This window comes from Ranitomeya imitator, chromosome 5, assembly GCF_032444005.1.
Source record: "Ranitomeya imitator isolate aRanImi1 chromosome 5, aRanImi1.pri, whole genome shotgun sequence".
In the NCBI taxonomy this organism is placed as follows: domain Eukaryota; kingdom Metazoa; phylum Chordata; class Amphibia; order Anura; family Dendrobatidae; genus Ranitomeya; species Ranitomeya imitator.
In genome coordinates this window covers 291,696,279-291,718,672 of record NC_091286.1, presented here as the reverse complement: position 1 = coordinate 291,718,672, position 22,394 = coordinate 291,696,279, and the positions used below count along the sequence as shown (strand labels likewise).

The 22,394-nt window shown below is 42.7% G+C and overlaps 1 protein-coding gene across 1 annotated transcript in view; it reads left to right on the top strand.

Moving 5' to 3' along the window:
* FIG4 (FIG4 phosphoinositide 5-phosphatase) overlaps nucleotides 1–22,394 on the top strand; it is a 683,868-nt gene that overhangs the window by 153,529 nt on the left and 507,945 nt on the right. The window contains exon 7 of the mRNA XM_069726226.1: nucleotides 15,427–15,578. Within this exon, the coding sequence (XP_069582327.1) occupies nucleotides 15,427–15,578 (152 nt within the window). The remainder of the gene's footprint in view (nucleotides 1–15,426; nucleotides 15,579–22,394) is intronic.

Below are 22,394 nucleotides of genomic sequence, written 5' to 3'. Positions count from 1 at the left end.
CGCTGTGATGATTTGGCAGTTTGCAATCACACATAGAGGCTGCAGACTTTTCTTTTGAGACAGGACAACGTCTCTGTGATGATTCACAAGGAAAAACAAAAAGGTGGACCCACTGGACCGTGACGACGATCCCCTCGCGGACGAGCTGGCCTGATGGTACGCCCCCTATACAGGGAGAGTTAGGGGCAGGCCTGCGAGGGACTATCGCCACGGAGGCTGGAGGACCAGGACGAAAAGGAAAGACCAAAGGAAACATGGGACCAGAGGAAGAGAAGGAGGTACAAGACTGGCAAGAGCGAAAGAGACACAGGGTAAGCGAGAGTACCACCGAGAAGCTGGACTACGGAGACTCGGAACTGTAAAGGCACGGGACTGCAAAGAGGACTACAAGGACACGGGAGTGGCGAGTGGGCTGCATAGACACTGGAAAACAAAGGCACAGAAATGGCGAGGAGCTCAGCAGTGACACAGGACTGTAGAGACACAGGAATGGCGAGTGAGCTCTAGAGACACAAATAGAGAACCGAGGTCAGAAAGCTAGGAGTACACGGAAAGGCGTACGGCCAAGAGCACTTAAAGGCACAAATGATCATCAGGCACAGAGGGGCGGCAGGAAGAGGTTTACATACCAGTGCAACGAGCACTTCCGGGTAACAGTCCTCCAGGATGATAAAGAGGACGAGAAGGAGCGCCAGCAGGAGGATTTAGAGGTACGCATGCACAGTGCTGAATCTGGCGTGTGCGCGCACCCGGCGAGCAGCAGAGTCAATCAATCCTGGCAGAGTGAAGTAGATGGCTCTCAGAATTAGGGAGAGAATTATTAGGCATCCATTTGTTTATTGCCTTAGTCTGTCCGGCCAGATAGTATAGGTAAAAATCTGGTAATGCCGCTCCACCCCCCTGTTTTGGCCTTTGTAGAGCAGACCGCTTAGGTTTGGGTTTAGCTTTCCCCCATATAAAGGACGTAATTTGGGAGTTCAGATTTGCAAAAAAGGATTTCGGTATTCGTACAGCACTGTGTTGAAGACAATAGCTGAGTTTAGGGAGCAATATCATTTTAATTAAATTAATATGACCGCCTACAGATAGTGGGAGTTTAGCCCAAATTGCAAATTAAGATTTAACCAAGTCTAGCAATGGACAAATATTAAGTTGTAAATCAAATTTACTGTGTTGAGACATGTGGATGCCTAGATATTTGAAGTGGAAGACAATGGGAAGCGAGGAGAGAGTTTCAAGATGGGGCATTAGGGTATGAGAGAGAGGTAATAGAGCAGATTTGTCCCAGTTTAAATATAGGCCCGTGTATTTACTACATTTATCTATAGTGGTGATCACTTCCTCCACCCTATCCATAAATATTACCATGTCATCAGCATATAAACCTATGGTATCTACACGACCTGCTAAACCTATACCCCTAATATCAGGGGAAGATCTTATGCGTATTGCTAATGCCTCTATCGCTAGAGCAAAAAGAGTCGGGGAAAGGGGGCACCCCTGATGGGTTCCCCTGTATAATGAAAAGGGTTCAGAAATAGAATTATTTACGATTATACGGACCTTAGGTTTCATGTACAGTATATCAATCCATTTTAAGAATTTATTCCCAAACTGTATTTTTGTAAACATGCAGACAGAAAGGGCCACTCAAGAGAGTCAAAGGCCTTGGCCGCGTCCAGCGATTCCAATGCCCAGTTGTTATCTGGTACCAGAGAGCTATATTGAATTACCGATTGAACTCGCCTAATGTTAATAGAAATACTTTTACCAGACATAAAGCTAGTTTGGTCTGGGTGTATAAGATCCAATATAATCGAGTTTAATCTGGTGGCCAAGATTTTAGTGAAAATTTTATAATCTACATTTACCAACGATATGGGGCAATAAGATTCACATTCCAAAGGGTCTTTCCTGAGCACAATAGTATTTGCCTCATAAAATGTTTCAGGCATAGATCCTCCCTCCCAAACCCCCCATGACACCTTTAATAGGAGTGGCACAAGTATATCTCGATATTTCCTATATAACTCAATGGGAAACCCATCTGGTCCGGGGCCTTCCCAAAGGCCATGTCCTCCATAGCGTATTCTATCTCCTCCAAGGTAAACTCAGCATCCATAAAGGCTCGCTGGGCTGAACTCAATGTAGGAAATGTTACATCTGACAAATAATCTAAACGTTCCAAAACATCAAGGCCTCTAGATTTATATAGCGACTTATAATATTCATAAAAGCAATAGAATATTTTATCAGTCGAGGATTCTAATGAGCTGTCCGGTGCAGTATTGTGTTGGATATATTATGCTGACGCACCAAGAAGGCTAAAAATTTACTTGCTTGATTTCTCAGTTCAAAATAGGATTGACGAGTAAAGAATAATTTACGTTTAGATTTAGTGCCTGCATGCTGAGTATATGACCTTTGAGCAGCTAGCCACTCAATTCTATTGCCATCAGTTTGATTAGATATATATGCAGCCTCTGAATCTTTCAGCCGTTGCTCCACTTCATCATACTCCCTTGAGGTCACTTTTTTAATACATGTATAAGAAATTGTAGAAGACAAGCATCCCCTTAAATATGCCTTAAGGGTGTCCCAAAATATATTGGTGTTTTTGAGCTCTGAGTGGGCCGAAATGAAACAATTCAGCTGATCGTCCTATCATTAGAATCTATTAGTTTCAGCCAGAACGGGTTTAGCTTCCAGACCGTCCCATTATTTAAGTGCCCATATTTGAGTTTAAGTATAACTGGACTATGATCTGAGATTTCCCTATTACCATGTTCAACACTATCTACCCACATTGCCAATCCATCGAATCCGAATATATAGTCTATGCGGGACAGAGAACACCTTGTGGATGAATGGCAATTATATCTCTTAGTCTCAGGGTGACGCATCCTCCACAGATCCAACCATCTACTACCTCCCATGAATAAGGCTAGTTGGGACGGAACTTGAGATGGGGGCTCCCCAGATACCTCATCATCCAATCTCAGTCTGTCAAGATGATTATCCATGACTAAGTTAAAATCTCCCATACAAACATCTGCATCTGGATAGTTTAAGGCGAAGCTCATTGCCATTGGAAGAACCGATGTATTAGCCAGGGGAGGGTTATAAACACATAATATCATATATTCGCAGGAGTTAATTAGTGCGTATACAAAAACAAAGCGACCCTCGGGGTCCCTCTGAGCCTCCCTGACTTCCCACCTAACATCTCTATGTATTAGCAATTAAACCCCTCTCGAATAGCTAGTATGGAATGCGTGGGTGAACCATTGTACCCATGGCTTTTGTACACAACGGGCCGTATCCCTTGTCAAGTGTGTCTCTACCAAAGCTACAACGTGACGATGATGACGCTTAATCTGTGAAAATACCTTGATTTTCTTCATAGGAGATTTGATGCCCCGCACATTCCAGGTCATACATATTATGTCAGATCCCATATTTATTCTTCAAAATATGATGTGCATTATTACCCGGGCAAAATTCAGAGACATTACACAAAAAACAAGAATGCTGCTGGAGGCGACTTTTACATAAATAACAAACAAAACTAGTATATAAGAAAAAACCAAACAGCATAGGAGTGAAGTTTTGTGCTCCTATAATCAAATAGAAAAGGGGATACTCCCACTGGATTCAGCGTACGGTATTGTTGATGAACTGGGCGCCCACAGAGAGAGCTCCACTTGCATAGTTGTTAGGAAAGTTAGCTGGATTATGAGTACATTAGGATTCCTTTGCATTAGACACCTTATGGGTTCGTAACCATTCAGCTGCTACCGCTGGATCTGTAAAGAAAATAGAAGAACCTTCGTGGACAATTCGGAGTCGAGCTGGATAAATCATGGAATGTATGACATTTTTGTCATATATACAAGTTGCTTCTTGATTTCCATAAACCATGCCTGCTGTTTTTTCCATTGAAAAGTACGGAAAAATCGAAATTGTAGCATTATTAAATTTGATGGGGCCTTTCTGCCGTGCCAAACGTAAAATAGCATCTCTATCCCTGCAGTTGAGGAGATGTGCCAGAAAAGGTCTGGGTGGTGTTTCGGGAGGAAGAGGTCTTGTAGGGACTCTGTGGGCTCTCTCCACAGAGAATGTTGAAGAGAATTCATCCCCCAGAGAGGCCTTGAGCCAACCTTCTAAACAATGCTCAGGTTGCTGACCCTCTGAGCGCTCTGGCAGACAAATAATTCGGATATTATTTCGATGCAATCTGTTCTCCAAATCGTCTGCCTTTTGTTTTCAGGTGTTTATAGAGACAGCCACTTTCGACAGTTTATCATGGGAGTGATGGTATCCTCTACACGGGACACTCTTGTTTTCACCTCCGTAATGCGTCCTCTCATGGCCTGCATATCCTGTCGCAGACGTCCCACCTCAGTGTGCACGTCATCTATTTTTTCAGTGAGAGATGATCTGGTTAAGGATATAGCATGCATTAATTGCTCAGACGCCTGTTTAAGAGTCAATTCTTCTTGTTCACCCTCCTCATTAATATCAGAAAGGCGGTTTTTATGTTGAGCCTGTGAGGGGGTGTTTCTAAGAGTTCGTAGACCATCAGGTGGATCATCCCTGGCATAGTTTTTTAATTTGTCAGCAGCTCCTGTTACCTTAGAGTGATGCATGGCTAACAGCAGCTAGGCACAGCAAGGTGATTGCAGGTATATTTTATGAAAGTTCCACGTTTCCAGTCACAGATAGAGCAGGGTTAAATGTAAAGTATATATATCATAAGGTGGCTCTGAACAGATGGGGTACTTAGAATTATAAATGTAGCAACCTGAGTCCTCACCAGGGTTCCATGTACCAGAACGGACCCACAGCGCCCGCAGGGCTACAGCAAGGAGGAGGGTAAGCCCTCCAAAGTAATAGCACTGGCAGGTTAAGTGTCCGTCTAATAGGAGAGCCCAGAGCCCAATCTTCCAGAGCACACCGCATGTCCCCTTAATATTTCAGGATATGTGCTCACCTCCTGAGCAGTACTGCAACGATGGTAAACAGCGCCGCTCCTCTTCCTGTCAGAGCGCGCGCTTTAGAATGGCCTCTGTCCCACACAGGCACCACCGCCCACCCAGGTGTTCCAGCTCCCGGTGTGCTGGAGCTCCACAGCACTCACCCGCAGGTGTCGGGAGACTCCGGAGTCTAAAGGGGGAGTCCCGATGCTGATGGAAGCTGACGCTACGCTTTGTCCCGTCGGAGCGCGCACCATAGAAAATGGCCGCCACCTCACGTGTTACCGTCATCCGTCCAGGTCTCCTCGGCTCCCGGCGTCCCGGATCCCCGCAGCACCCCTCCGCAAGAGCCACAGGCCTCCTTAGGTCCAAGGGTTGCAATGCTGGTAAGTAAATCTTACTAAAAAGGGGTATTAATGGCAGGATAAGGTCAAGATTCCAGGAGCTTTCTCAAGGTGCATCCTCTCTCCTCTGCTACATAGCCACGCCCCCCACTATGGAGTTATTTTAATGGTCTTTTGAATAAAGGATTCCATTTTTATCCGATGGTTGTGCCGAACCTTTCCTCCGGTTAATCATAGTTGTGCTGTCCCTCACCGTCATTAGTGTAAAGTACCCACCGGTCTCTGATTCTTAGCCTTCTATTCATATGCTAGTGCTGTGAGCTCTTATTTTTCTTTTTCTCCCCATGCTATAATATACCTTGTACTTAACAATAAATTAATTTTTATCCAGAACTTTGCCCTAACATCCATTTCCTATGTACACAGAATAACAATGAGAAGTAGAAGTGTAAACAAATATTTTTGTTAGAGTGATGTTTTTTTAAAGAAGACTTTTCATCACATTTTTCAGGTTGAACTGGACACATGCTGTAATAGAGGCTTCACTGTGCAGTATAACATTGTGTTTTTAATTATTTTGCTTCTCCTTTGCAGATATATTGGCAATTAAAATTTTTGGTCCCTAATGAGTTACTTTTTAAGTGCAGGTGGTGTTTGGGTGTTATAAAATAGATGTGAGTCAGGATGGGTACTACTTCCCCTTTCTGATGTTACTCAATCATCAGGAGGCAGCAACTCTTAAAGGAAAGATAAACATGCCCCCACATTAGCATAGAGGAGGTTTCTCAGTGTGTGAGATGTTATGATAAAGCCTTCATCTCCCGATCACCTCCCGTGGGAGAGGGGCAGTGCAGCTGAGTTTAGCTGTGTCACATTACAAACCCTTCTATCAGCTCTTTCTTTCATAGTACTGTCAGCTCTGCTGTAGAGCCCCTCTGCCCACACTGCCTGTCAAGGGATGTATCAGTAATCATACTTTTGTCTGCTGTGCTCATGCAACTTGTAATCACTCTTCAGCAAGATCAGTGCTGTCATTATGTCTAAGGCCGGCGTCACACACAGCGTAAAACAATACGGTCCGTATATTACGGCCGTAATACGCTGAAAAGTCCCCAAAATAGTGGTCCGTAGCTCCTCCGTAGGCAGGGTGTGTCAGCGTATTTTGCGCATGGCATCCTCCGTATGTAATCCGTATGGCATCCGTACTGCGTGGTTTTCTCGCAGGCTTGCAAATCCGACATACGGCAATACAAGGGATCCATGTGTTAAAAAAAATATATATCTATATACTGTATGTATATTTATGTATGTCATTAGACACATATATGTATATATATTTTAACTTCAAACAGCGCTAGATAGGTTTAAAGCCGGTAATTCAATTACCGGCTTTTGCTCTCTCCTTCCTAAACCCGACATGATATGAGACATGGTTTACATACAGTAAACCATCTCATATCTCCATTTTTTTTGCATATTCCACACTACTAATGTTAGTAGTGTGTATATGCAAAATTTGGCCGTTCTATCTACTAAATTAAAGGGTTAAATGGCGGAAAAAATTGGCGTGGGCTCCCGCGCAATTTTCTCCGCCAGAGTAGTAAAGCCAGTGACTGAGGGCAGATATTAATAGCCTGGAGAGGGTCCACGGTTATTGGCCCCCCCTGGCTAAAAACATCTGCCCCAGCCACCCCAGAAAAGGCACATCTGGAAGATGCGCCTATTCTGGCACTTGGCCACTCTCTTCCCATTCCCGTGTAGCGGTGGGATATGGGGTAATGAAGGGTTAATGCCACCTTGCTATTGTAAGGTGACATTAAGCCAGATTAATAATGGAGAGGCGTCAATTATGACACCTATCCATTATTAATCCAATACTAGTAAAGGGTTAAAAAAATACACAAACACATTATTAAAAATTATTTTAATGAAATAAAAACAAAGGTTGTTGTAATATTTTATTGAACGCCCAATCCAATCACTGAAGACCCTCGTTCTGTAACCAAAAAAACATAATAAACCAACAATATCCTTACCTTCCGCAGATCTGTAAAGTCCAACGATGTAAATCCATCTGAAGGGGTTAAAATATTTTGCAGCCACGAGCTGTGCTAATGCATTGATGCTCGTGGCTTCAAAACCCCAGAGAATGAAGGTAAAGTAGGTCAATGACCTATATTTACCTTCATTTGCGGTGAGGCGCCCTCTGCTGGTTGTTCCTAGATCGTGGGAACTTTCCTAGAAAGCTCCCAGGCTCGAGTTCATATGAGGACAACCAGCAGAGGGCGCCTCTTATGAACTCGAGCCTGGGAGCTTTCTAGGAAAGTTCCCACGATCTAGGAACAACCAGCAGAGGGCGCCTCACCGCAAATGCAGGTAAATATAGGTCATTGACCTACTTTACCTTCATTCTCTGGGGTTTTGCAGCCACGCGCATCAATGCATTAGCACAGCTCGTGGCTGCAATATATTTTAACCCCTTCAGATGGATTTACATCGTTGGACTTTACAGATCTGCAGAAGGTAAGGATATTGTTGTTTTTTTTTTTTTTTTTTTTTTACAGAACGAGGGTCTTCAGTGATTGGAATGGGCGTTCAATAAAATATTACAACAACCTTTGTTTTTATTTCATTAAAATAATTTTTAATAATGTGTTTGTGTTTTTTTAACCCTTTCCTAGTATTGGATTAATAATGGATAGGTGTCATAATTGACGCCTCTCCATTATTAATCTGGCTTAATGTCACCTTACAATAGCAAGGTGGCATTAACCCTTCATTACCCCATATCCCACCGCTACACGGGAATGGGAAGAGAGTGGCCAAGTGCCAGAATAGGCGCATCTTCCAGATGTGCCTTTTCTGGGGTGGCTGGGGGCAGATGTTTTTAGCCAGGGGGGGGGGGGCAATAACCGTGGACCCTCTCCAGGCTATTAATAGCTGCCCACAGTCACTGGCTTTACTACTCTGGTGGAGAAAATTGCGCGGGAGCCCACACCAATTTTTTCCGCCATTTAACCCTTTAATTTAGTAGATAGAACGGCCAAATTTTGCATATACACACTACTAACAGTAGTGTGGAATATGCAAAAAAAAGGGGGAGAAGACATGGTTTACTGTATGTAAACCATGTCTCAAATCATGTCGGGTTTAGGAAGGAGAGAGCAAAAGCCGGTAATTGAATTACCGGCTTTAAAGCTGTCTAGCGCTGGAAGAAATATTAATAAAAAAAAAAATATATATATATATATACAGTTAGGGCCAGAAATATTTGGACAGTGACACAAGTTTTGTTATTTTAGCTGTTTACAAAAACATGTTCAGAAATATAATTATATATATAATATGGGCTGAAAGTGCACACTCCCAGCTGCAATATGATAGTTTCCACATCCAAATCGGAGAAAGGGTTTAGGAATCATAGCTCTGTAATGCATAGCGTCCTCTTTTTCAAGGGACCAAAAGTAATTGGACAATGGACTCTAAGGGCTGCAATTAACTCTGAAGGCGTCTCCCTCGTTAACCTGTAATCAATGAAGTAGTTAAAAGCTCAGGGGTGGATTCCAGGTGTGTGGTTTTGCATTTGGAAGCTGTTGCTGTGAGCAGACAACATGCGGTCAAAGGAACTCTCAATTGAGGTGAAGCAGAACATCCTGAGGCTGAAAAAAATGAAAAAATCCATCAGAGAGATAGCAGACATGCTTGGAGTAGCAAAATCAACAGTTGGGTACATTCTGAGAAAAAAGGAATTGACTGGTGAGCTTGGGAACTCAAAAAGGCCTGGGCGTCCACGGATGACAACAGTGGTGGATAATCGCCGCATACTTAATTTGGTGAAGAAGAACCCGTTCACAACATCAACTGAAGTCCAGAACACTCTCAGTGAAGTAGGTGTATCTGTCTCTAAGTCAACAGTAAAAAGAAGACTCCATGACAGTAAATACAAAGGGTTCACATCTAGATGCAAACCATTCATCAATACCAAAAATAGACAGGCCAGAGTTAAATTTGCAGAAAAACACCTCAAGAAGCCAGCTCAGTTCTGGAAAAGTATTCTATGGACAGATGAGACAAAGATCAACCTGTACCAGAATGATGGGAAGAAAAAAGTTTGGAGAAGAAAGGGAACGGCACATGATCCAAGGCACACCACATCCTCTGTAAAACATGGTGGAGGCAACATGATGGCATGGGCATGCATGGCTTTCAATGTCACTGGGTCACTTGTGTTTATTGATGACATAAGAGCAGACAAGAGTAGCCGGATGAATTCTGAAGTGTACCGGGATATACTTTCAGCCCAGATTCAGCCAAATGCTGCAAAGTTGATTGGACGGCGCTTCATAGTACAGATGGACAATGACCCCAAGCATACAGCCAAAGCTACCCAGGAGTTCATGAGTGCCAAAAAGTGGCACATTCTGCAATGGCCAAGTCAATCTCCAGATCTAAACCCAATTGAGCATGCATTTCACTTGCTGAAATCCAGACTTAAGACGGAAAGACCCACAAACAAGCAAGACCTGAAGGCTGCGGCTGTAAAGGCCTGGCAAAGCATTAAGAAGGAGGAAACCCAGCGTTTGGTGATGTCCATGAGTTCCAGACTTAAGGCAGTGATTGCCTCCAAAGGATTTGCAACAAAATATTGAAAATAAAAATATTTTGTTTGGGTTATGTTTATTTGTCCAATTACTTTTGACCTCCTAAAATGTGGAGTGTTTGTAAAGAAATGTGTACAATTCCTACATTTTCTATCAGATATTTTTGTTCAACCCTTCAAATTAAACGTTACAATCTGCACTTGAATTCTGTTGTAGAGGTTTCATTTCAAATCCAATGTGGTGGCATGCAGAGCCCAACTCGCAAAAATTGTGCCACTGTCCAAATATTTCTGGCCCTAACTGTGTGTATATATATATATATATATATATATATATATATATATATATACACATGTATGTTGTGAGTTCCGTTCTGGAGCTCCCTCCTGTGGTTGCTAATGGTATTTTTGCGGGTTCTGCCCTTGGGCTCCCTCTGGTGGTTTCGAGTGGAACTGCTGCTCCGTTAGGTGGCTGTAGCAGCTGCCTTCACTAATCGCCTTGCCTGGGTTTGTTATTTAAACCTGCTCTGGGCTTTAGTCCTTGCCTGCTGTCAATGTTCTTGGTTGGATTTGATTCTTCCCTTGGATTTCTCATATGGCCAGTCCTTGTCTGCAAAAGATAAGTTTTGCTAGTTTTGTTTGTCCATTTGTTTGGACTCTATTGCTTTGCATTTTGTCTCTTTTGTCCAGCTTGTCACTATGTCTTATTCAGGCTAGCTGGAAGCTCTGGAAAAGCAGATTTGCCCCTCCACACCGTGAGTCGGTGTGGAGTTCATTTTTGTAAACTCTGCGTGGATTTTGTAGTTTTTAATACTGACCGCACAGTATCCTTTGCTCTCTGTCTATCTAGTTAAGTTTTGGCCTTCCTTTGCTGAATTCTAATTTCATTTCTGAGTTCGTCATTTACCTCTCCTTTCACAGTCAATATTTGTGGGGGGCTATCTTTCCTTTTGGGGGTTTCTCTGAGGCAAGATAGCTTTCTATTTCCTTCTTTAGGGGTAGTTATATCTGAGGCTGTGACGAGGTGTCTAGGGAGTGTCAGGAACATCCCACGGCTATTTCTAGTTGTGTTGTTAGGATTAGGGACTGCGGTCAGTAGAAATACCACCTTCTCAGAGCTCGTTCCATGTTGCGTTTTAGCCACCAGGTCATATCAGTGTGGCCTCTTAACCACCAGGTCATAACATATATATATATGTGTCTCACTGACATATATATATATATATATATATATATATATATATACCTATTCTATGTGTACACATTTATTCTGCCTATTCTTCTGTAAGCTGTCAGTGTGATTTTACTGTACACCGCAATGAATTACCGGCTTTTCTCGCTAACACCGCTGTGTATTTCTCGCAAGTCACACTCCTGGTCCGTGTGTAATCCGTATTTTTCAGGCTTCCATAGACTTTCATTGGCGTATTTCTTGCGCACTATGGTGACAAACGCAGCATCCTGCGATTTTCTACGGCCGTAGAAAGCCGTATAATACGGATCCTTAAAATACGGCAGATAGGAGCAGGGGCATAGAGAATAATTGTGCCGTATGTTGTGCGAGGTTTACGGACATAGTTTCTGCGCTCTTACGTCCGTAAAACTCGCAAGTGTGACGCCGGCCTAACACAGAGACAGCCTGCCTGTTCTGGACAATACCTACAGTACAGACCAAAAGTTTGGACACACCTTCTCATTTAAAGATTTTTCTGTATTTTCATGACTATGAAAATTGTACATTCACACTGAAGGCATCAAAACTATGAATTAACACATGTGGAATTATATACTTAACAAAAAAGTGTGAAACAACTGAAATTATGACTTATATTCTAGGTTCTTCAAAGTAGAAACCTTATACTTTGATGACTGCCTTGCACATTCTTGGCATACTCTTGATGAGCTTCAAGAGGTAGTCACCGGGAATGGTCTTCCAACAATCTTGAAGGAGTTTCCAGAGATGGTTAGCACTTGTTGGCCCTTTCGCCATCACTCTGCAGTCCAGCTCACCCCAAACCATCTCGATTGGGTTCAGGTCTGGTGACTTTGGAGGCCAGGTCATCTGGCATAGCACCCCATTACTCTCCCTCTTGGTCAAATAGCCCTTACACAGCCTGGAGGTGTGTTTGGGGTCATTGTCCTGTTGAAAAAGAAATGATGGTCCAACTAAGCGCAAACCAGATGGAATAGCATGCTGCTGCAAGATGCTTTGGTAGCCATGCTGGTTCAGTATGCCTTCAATTTGGAATAAATCCCCAACAGTGTCACCAGCAAAGCATCCCCACACATCACACCTCCTCCTCCATGCTTCACGGTGGGAACCAGGCATGTAGAGTCCAACCGTTCACCTTTTCTGCATCGCACAAAGACACGGTGGTTGGAACCAAAGATCTCAAATTTGGACTCATCAGACACAGATTTCCACTGGTCTAATGTCCATTCCTTGTGTTCTTTAGCCCAAACAAGTCTCTTCTGCTTGTTGCCTGTCCTTAGCAGTGGTTTCCTAGCAGCTATTTTACCATGAAGGCCTGCTGCACAAAGACTCCTCATTACAGTTGTTGTAGAGATGTGTCTGCTGCTAGAACTCTGTGTGGCATTGACCTGGTCTCTAATCTGAGCTGCTGTTAACGTGCGATTTCTGAGGCTGCTGACTCGGATAAACTTATCCTCAGAAGCAGAGGTGACTCTTGGTCTTCCTTTCCTAGGGGCGGTCCTCATGTGAGACAGTTTCTTTGTAGCGCTTGATGATTTTTGCCACTGCACTTGGGGACACTTTCAAAGTTTTCCCAATTTTTGGGACTGACTGACCTTCATTTCTTAAATTAATGATGATCATTCGTTTTTCTTTACTTCGCTGCTTTTTTCTTGCCATAATACAAATTCTAACAGCCTATTCAGTAGGACTATCAGCTGTATATCCACCAGACTTCTGCACAGCACAACTGATGGTCCCAACCCCATTTATAAGGCACGAAATCCCACTTATTAAACCTGACAGGGCACACCTGTGAAGTTAAAACCATTCCCGGTGACTACCTCTTGAAGCTCATCAAGAGAATGCCAAGAGTGTGCAAAGCAGTCACCAAAGCAAAAGGTGGCTACTTTGAAGAACCTAGAATATAAGACATAATTTCAGTTGTTTCACACTTTTTTGTTAAGTATATAATTCTACATGTGTTATTTTATAGATTTGATGCCTTGAGTGTGAATGTACAATTTTCATAGTCATGAAAATACAGAAAAATCTTTAAATGAGTAGGTGTGTCCAAACTTTTGGTCTGTGCTGTATGTGAGATATAATGACAGTATAATATGATCTCAATGCAAAATGAGTACAAGCTGAGTGCAACAGACATACAGTTGTGGCCAAAAGTATTAACACCCCTGCAATTCCATCAGATAATACTCAGTTTCTTCCTGAAAATGATTGAAATCACAAATTCTTTGGTATTATTATATTAATTTAATTTGTGTTAAATGAAAAAAACACAAAAAAGAATTGTCTTAAAGCCAAATTGGATATAATTCCACACCAAACATAAAAAGGGGGTGGACAAAAGTATTGGCACTGTTCGAAAAATCATGTGATGCTTGTCTAATTTGTGTAATTAACAGCACCTGTAACTTACCTGTGGCACCTAACAGGTGTTGGCAATAACTAAATCACACTTGCAGCCAGTTGACATGGATTAAAGTTGACTTAACCTCTGTCCTGTGTCCCTGTGTGTACCACATTGAGCATGGAGAAAAGAAAGAAGAGCAAAGAACTGTCTGAGGACTTGAGAAACCAAATTGTGAGGAAGCATGAGCAATCTCAAGGCTACAGGTCCATCTCCAAAGACCTGAATGTTCCTGAATCTACCGTGCGCAGTGTCATCAAGAAGTTTAAAGCCCATGGCACTGTGGCTAACCTGACTAGATGTGGATAGAAAAGAAAAATTGAGAAGATATTTCAACGCAAGATTGTGCGGATGTTGGATAAAGAACCTCGACTAACATCCAAACAAGTTCAAGCTGCCCTGCAGTCCGTGGGTACAACAGTGTCAACCCGTACTATTTTTGGTGTCTGAATGAAAAGGGACTGTATGGTAGGAGACCCAGGAAGACCCCACTTCTTACCCCGAGACATAAAAAAGCCAGGCTGGAGTTTGCCAAAACTTACCTGAAAAAGCCTAAAACGTTTTGGAAGAATGTTCTCTGGTCAGATGAGACAAAAGTAGAGCTTTTTGGGCAAAGGCATCAACATAGAGTTTACAGGAGAAAACAAGAGCCATTCAAAAAAAGAACACTGTCCCTACAGTCAAACATGGCGGAGGTTCCCTGATGTTTTGGGGTTGCTTTGCTGCCTCTGGCACTGGACTGCTTGACCGTGTGCATGGCATTATGAAGTCTGAAGACTACCAACAAATTTTGCAGCATAATGTAGGGCCCAGTGTGAGAAAGCTGGGTCTCCCTCAGAGGTCATGGGTCTTCCAGCAGGACAATGACCCAAAACCCACTTTAAAAAGCACTAGAAAATGGTTTGAGAGAAAGCACTGGAGACTTTTAAGGTGGCCAGCAATGAGTTCAGACCTGAATCCCATGGAACACCTGTGGAGAAATCTAAAAATGGCAGTTTGGAGAAGGCACCCTTCAAATATCAGGGACCTGGAGCAGTTTGCCAAAGAAGAATGGTCTAAAATTCCAGCAGAGCATTGTAAGAAACTCATTGAAACTCATTGTTACCGGAAGCGGTTGGTCGCAGTTATTTTGGCTGAAGGTTGTGCAACCAAGTATTAGGCTGAGGGTGCCAATACTTTTGTCTGGCCCATTTTTGTAGTTTTGTGTGAAATGATCAATGTTTTGCTTTTTGCTTCATTCTCTTTTGTGTTTTTTCATTTAAGACAAATTAAATGAAGATAATACTAAAGAATTTGTGATTGCAATCATTTTCAGGAAGAAACTGAGTATTATCTGACAGAATTGCAGGGGTGTTAATACTTTTGGCCATGACTGTAAGTGTGATACTGATACTTTGATATTTCAGCTCTGGACAGTCAGTGAGAGGAGAGGAGCAGTACAGCAGAGGTGAACATGCCATGGAGGAGAGTTTATAGAAGGGTTTGTAATGTGACACAGCTAAACTCGGCTGCACTGCCCCTTGATCCATTCAGGTTCACGCAGGAGGTTATACCATGAGATCATTCTGTATGACATTATACATATCACACACTGAGAAATGTGCTATAAGCTATGGTGGAGGCATGTTAATTTTTATTCCTGAATGGTGTTGGCTGCTTATGATTAGTCAGCATTATATAGGGGGGAAAAGCACATACCCCCAGTATGATGCTGGCTAATCCCACATTTAAATGATTTAAAATAAAGTTTATATTTTAATTGGAAATAGTATCCCTTTTGTCTGCATTCAAGAACTACACTGTTATTGAGTTTTGCATAGATATTTTTAGTTAAAAAATTGTAATGACTTTTTACTTTCCCTTTGCTTTTTTTTCACCATCTACAGTTACAGTTATGATTTGAGCCACTCACTTCAATACAATCTTACAATTCTTCGGATGCCCACTGAGATGATGAAGTCAGAGCTGACAACACAGACACGCCAGGAAGGTTTTGATATATTTGAAGATGAAGAATTAAGTAACCATGCAGGAAGCAGTGAGTGTGTCATATTGCTTATTTTCTACATTCAGATTTTTGAAGTTATTTTTTTTTTACTATTATTTATATTAAAGGGCCACTGTCACCCCCCTCCAGCCGTTATAAACTAAAAGAGCCACCTTGTGCAGCAGTAATGCTGCATTCTAACAAGGTGGCTCTTTTAGTTTTTGTTTCTGTTATTCCCACAATAAATGTATTTATAATTCTGCTGAAATACCTGTCTTTGTCCATGGAGGCGGGACTGAAGCCTCCTCTTAGAAGCGCCCAACTGCCGTCAGTCATCTCTTGTGTAGATTTTCGCTGCCCCCTCAGCGCTGTTATTGTGTGAATTCCGGCGCCTGCGCTCTGCTCTTCTGCCCTGCGCAGGCGCATAGAGCATTTGCCGTCCTAGCGCTGGTGCCGGGTTCTGTTCTGCGCCTGTGCGGGCAGTGCGACCACTCTGTTACTGAATCCCCGCCCCGCACTGTGTTATGCATTATGCACAGTGCGGGGCTGGGATTCCTGGGCATGCGCACTGCGCTTCTCAGACGCTCCCCAGGTCCTCCGCCTTTCAGCGTTGCCGAAATATACAGGTATCCTTGCTGGCGTTTGTAACAGCCGCACAGAACAACGCTGGAAGGCGGGGGACCTATGGAGCGTCTGACAAGCGCAGTGCGCATGCCCAGGAATCCCAGCCCCGCACTGTGCGTACTGCATAACACAGTGCGGGGCGGGGATTCAGTAACAGGCTGGCCGCACTGACCGCACAGGCGCAGAAAGGAACCCGGCACCAGCGCTCGGACGGCAAATGCTCTATGCGCCTGCGCAAGGCAGAAGAGCAGAGCGCAGGTGCCGGAATTCACACAATAACAGCGCTGAGGGGGCGGCGAAAATATACACAAGAGATGACTGACGGCAGTTGGGCGCTTCTAAGAGGAGGCTTCAGTCCCGCCTCCATGGACACAGATAGGTATTTCAGCAGAATTATAAATACATTTATTTATTTTTTTAATTCGTTTATTAATTTCAGAATAAAACAAACATTACACAGATTGCATTTGTCATTGTCAGTTATACCATAGGATACAGATAATTACAGAGATATATCCTATCCAAAATTTACAGGGGTAATACATTGTGCATGTTAAATCACTAGTACCTTATGAAATACCTATTATTAACTTTAACTACTTTAACCATCTATAGTAAGTCGCCAAAAGGAAAATCATACGCAAATCCTGCTCTGCAAACGATGTCCCCAAAACCACCCATCCATCTCCCCGCACATACATCTAGCCAGTGTAGATTATATAGTATGATAAGAGGAGTTCCATCTACCCCAGATCTTTTCAAATTTACCTGGACATCCTCTATTTTGGTATAGTGTTTTTTCATACGGGATAATCGAATTCACCAAATCCATCCAAGCTCTAAGAGTCGGGGGGGGAACCACCCATCCATCTTAATGCCAACACCTTCCGTGCCATGAAGAGTGTCTCACGAAGGAAGATCCCAGTATAGTGATCCCACGTTTCCGCATCCCATACCCCGAATAAACAGGTCAATGGCTCAAGTGGGACAGGAATCGACAATAAAGATGTTAGTAGTGTCGTCACCTCTTTCCAGTAATGTAGAACTACCGGGCACCTCCAAATCATGTGAATAAAATCTGCATCATGTGTACGACACCGTAAACAATCTGACGAGAGGAGGCGACCCATTTTGAAAAGTCGTGTCGGGGTCAAATATGTCTGGTATATAATATATAACTGGGTCATCTTATTGTTTACTGAAGGAGAAACTTTAGTTGAAGATTCCAAAATTTCCTCCCATTCCTCCCCCAGTACATCAGGAAGAAGTTCCTCCCATTTCCCTTTGATAGAATTGATGGTGGACCCATCTCCGACAGATAATAGATATGTATACAAAGAGGAAATGAGTCCTTGGGGTCCCTGCGATTTGAGAATGCCTATCAGAGGTAAAGATGAAATCGCTCGACTTGTACCAACACTTCGCATGTGCGACTGGAAAGCTGACCTTAGCTGTAGATACCGGAAAAATTGAGATCTCGGGATGTTATAAGTTTTTTGCAGTTGTTCAAATGATACAAAAACCCCTTGGGCATGTACGTCACCTACCGAGAGAACACCACATGAGATCCAGAAATCAGTAGATGGGTGATTCAGTGATTGGGCATCCATTTATTTATCGCCTTAGCTTGTCCAGCAAGATAGTACAAATTAAAATTTGGTAAGGCCACCCCACCCCCTTTTTTCGGTCTCTGCAGAGTAGATAATTTAAGCTTAGGCCTAGTCTTCCCCCATATAAAGGATGTGATTAAGGAATTTAATTTTGTAAAGAAAGACTTAGGTATTGACATAGCACTATGTTGAAAGCAGTAATTAAGCTTGGGAAGCAATATCATTTTGATTAAATTAATGCGGCCTGCAACAGAGAGAGGGAGTTTACTCCAAGTTATGAATTTAGATTTGACCATATCCAGTAACGGATAGATGTTAAATTGAAGGTCCAGCCGTATACATTGAGACATATGGATACCTAAATATTTGAAATTAGAAACGATAGGCAGAGGCGATAGAGCCTCGAGATCGGGCATCGAAGTGTGAGATAGAGGCATCAGGGCAGATTTATCCCAATTTATATAAAGACCAGAGAATTTACTGAATTTATCTATGGTCGCTATTACTTGTGGCAATGTTTCTTCCATTTTATCCATAAATATTATCATATCATCGGCATAGAGTCCTATACTGTCCACACGGTCCGCAATATTTATTCCCTTAACCCCTTAATGACCGCCAATACGCCTTTTAACTGACCTGAGATATAAGAGAATAGCCTCCCCATACAGATGACAATGCAGCATCTGTTGGTTGTACACTATAGCTGACAACTTGCTGTACCAGCCACGATCAGTATTTGCACCTTCTAAATCTGTTTAACCCCTTAGATGCTGCTGTCAATAGTGACTACATCATTATAAATGGTTAACAGTGTGTGGGGGCTTCTTCTTTGTCACAATTGGTGCCCTCAGATCATGATTTTGTTGTCCTGATGTTTGCCATGGCAATTCATGACCAAATAGCGGCCTCAGAGTCTGCCAGCTGTAGTAATCTGTTTAGAAGTTAGCAACATTTAGGTGGTAAAAATACACATTTTCATTTCTGTCATGCCACTTTGCATTAATTCCTGTAAAGCACCTGAAGGGTTAATAAACTACCTGACAGCAGTTTTCAATATGTTTAGGGGTGCTGTTTTTAAAATGGTATCACGTTTGGGGGTTTCCCAATATATGGGACCCCTAAAGTCACTTCAAACATGGATAAGTCCCTAAAAAAATAAATGTTGTAAATTTCTTTGAAAAAATGAAAAATTGCTGCTACATTTTTAAACCTCCTAAAATGCTAACAAAATAAAATAACATTTTACAAATGGCGCTGATGTAAAGCCGACTTGTGGGAAATGTTATTTATTAATGGTTTGCTGTTGTATGACTATCTGTATTAAAGGGATAATCATTCAAATTTAGAAAATTGCTAATTTTTTAACATTTTTCTCAAATTTTTTATATTTTTTATAAATAAACAAAAAATATTGAACTAAATTTGCCATTATCATAAAGTATAATGTGTCACGAAAAAAACAGTCTCAAAATCACTGGGATTTGTTGAAGCGTTGCAGAGTTATTACCACATAAAGTGACACTGATCAGATTTCAAAAATTTGGCTCGGTCACTAAGGGGTTAAGATCCATAGAGGATCTTATGCGTATTGCCAAGGCCTCTATTGCAATGGCAAAAAGGGCCGGGGACAGAGGACATCCTTGGCGGGTTCCTCTGTGCAGGGTAAAAGAATCAGAGATGGAGTTATTCACAATTATACGCGCCTTGGGATTCTTATATAATGTGTCTATCCCTCTAATAAATTTATCCCCAAAACCGTATTTCCGTAGGCACGCAGATAGGAAAGGCCACTCAAGAGAGTCAAACGCCTTGGCCGTGTCTAGCGATGCTAATGCCCAATTATTATCTAACTCCAGAGAACTGTATTGAATCACCGATTGGACCCGCCTGATATTGATGGAAGTGCATTTTCCAGGCATAAAGCCGGTTTGGTCTGGGTGTACAAGGTCCAGTATGATTGTGTTCAGCCTAGTAGCTAAAATTTTGGTGAAGATTTTGTAATCTACATTTACAAGAGATATGGGGCGATACGATCCACACTCCAGAGGATCCTTTCCCTCCTTCTTAAGTACAATAATATTTGCATCGTAAAATGTTTCGGGCATGAGTTCTCCCTCCCATATATTCCGAAGTACCTTCAGTAAAAGTGGTGCCAAGTGGCCTCGATATTTCTTATATAACTCAACGGGAAATCCGTCAGGTCCCGGGGCCTTCCCAGTGGCCATATCCGTGATAGCTTGCTCTACTTCCTCTAAGGTAAACTCAGCCTCCATGAAGGCTTGCTGGGCTGGACTCAGTGAGGGGAACGCTATATCCGATAGATAGTCTAAACATTCTGGGACACCAAGATCACTACTAGCTCTATATAATGATTTATAATAATCATGAAAACACCGGAGAATCCCTTCAGTAGAGGATTCCAATGTACCGTCAAGTGCCCGGATTTGTAATATTGTATTAGAGGTGTTATGTTGGCGTACTAAAAAAGCTAGAAATGTACTGGCCTGGTTCCCCAATTCGAAGTAGGATTGACGGGTAAAGAATAATTTGCGTTTTGATTTAGTGTCTATATATTGAGTATATAACCTCTGGGAAGTAAGCCATTCCGCCCTGTTACCACTAGTTTGGTTAGCCACATAGGCGGCCTCCGAGTCTCTCAACCGTCGCTCCATCTCGCCATCTTCCCCCGCCGTTATCCGTTTGATATAAGAGATCGTGGAGGATAGACATCCCCTTAAGTATGCTTTTAGAGTATCCCAAAATAAACCAAGATTTGGAGGGTCTGGATGAGTGTAGATAAAGCATTTCAGCTGATCAACCGTTCTATCACTAGAATCTATTAATTTCAACCAAAAGGGGTTCAATTTCCAGGGTATATTATTATTTAATTTACCATATTTAAGTTTAAGAATCACTGGACTATGATCCGATACCCCCCTATTGCCATGTTCAACACTATCCACCCATAATGCCAGGCCGCAAGATCCAAATATGTAGTCTATACGAGATAGAGACCGCTTAGTTGATGAATGGCAAGTGTATTCCTTTACCTCAGGGTGACGTATTCTCCACAAGTCCAACCATCTACTACCATCCATAAACAGTGCCAATTGTGAGGGGGACTGGGGAGAAGGCCCTCCAGATATCACGTCGTCAAGCCTCAATCTATCCATGGAATTATCCATGACTAAATTAAAATCCCCCATACAAATAACGCTAGCATCAGGATAATTTAGGGAGAAACCCATTGCCATGCGAAGAATCGATATATTAGCCGGGGGGGATTATAGACACATAATATCACATATTCCTGTGTGTTAATAAAGGCGTGTACAAAAACAAAGCGACCCTCTGGATCTCGTCGTGCCTCTCTAGCTTCCCATCTAACATTCCTATGTATCAGCAGTGAGACCCCTCTTGAATAACTGGTATGGAATGCGTGAAGGGACCATTGCACCCAGGGCTTTTGTGTACATTTAACGGTGTCTCTGGTCAGATGTGTTTCTACAAGAGCTATCACATGGGGATGATAGCGTTTAATCTGCGAAAAGACCTTTATTTTCTTTCGGGGAGTCTTAATACCCCGTATGTTCCACGTCATGCATATAATCTCAGACCCCATATCTACACTTAGAAAAAGGAAAAATATACACCATAACCTGAACAGGAATCAGGGACATACCGCAGAGCACAAAATTACCAATGGCGACTAACAAACTTATCAAACAATCAAAACTGGTATAAAAACCCATACAAAACAAAACTTGAACAGTAGAGGAGTATAATCCTACACTCCTACAGTCAGATAGAAAAGGGGATACCCTCACTGAAACCAGCGTCCGGTATTTTTTGATAAGCTCAGCACCTATACAGAGAGCTCCAATTTGTGTTGCCATTGAACAATTATAACAGCTCAGGAGTCCGGTACACCAGACACCTTGTATGACCGCAACCATTCGGCTGCCTCCGCCGGATCTGTAAAGAACAGGGAAGAACCCTCATGGACAACGCGGAGCCGAGCCGGATAAAGCATGGCGTAGACAATGTTTTTATCCCTGAGCTGCTTCTTAACTTCCATGAACCGAACCCGCTGCTTTTGGAGCTCCATGGAGAAATCAGGGAAGATTGAAATTGTAGCATTATTGAACTTAATAGGGCCCTTCTGTCGTGCCAAGCGAAGGATCGCATCTCTGTCTCTGCAATTGAGGAGACGCGCCAAAAAAGGCCGGGGCGGAGTTCCGGGGGGAAGAGGTCTGGTTGGGACCCTATGAGCCCTCTCCACAGAAAATGTTGAGGAGAATCCATCTCCCAGGGAGGTTTTAAGCCAATCCTCTAGAAATTGCTCAGGTTGCTGACCCTCCGAACGTTCCGGTAGGCCGATGATTCGAATATTATTGCGGCGCAGTCTGTTTTCCAGGTCATCTGCTTTTTGTTTCAAGGCATTTACAGAACCGGCAGCCTTTGACAACTTAGCTTCCATAGGGGTAATGGTGTCTTCTATATGAGACACTCTTGTTTCAATTTCCGAGATACGTCCTCTCATAGCTTGCATATCGTGGCACAGATGGCCCACTTCTGTGTGTACGTCTTCTATCTTTTCAGTAAGAGAAGATCTAGTGAGGGATATGGC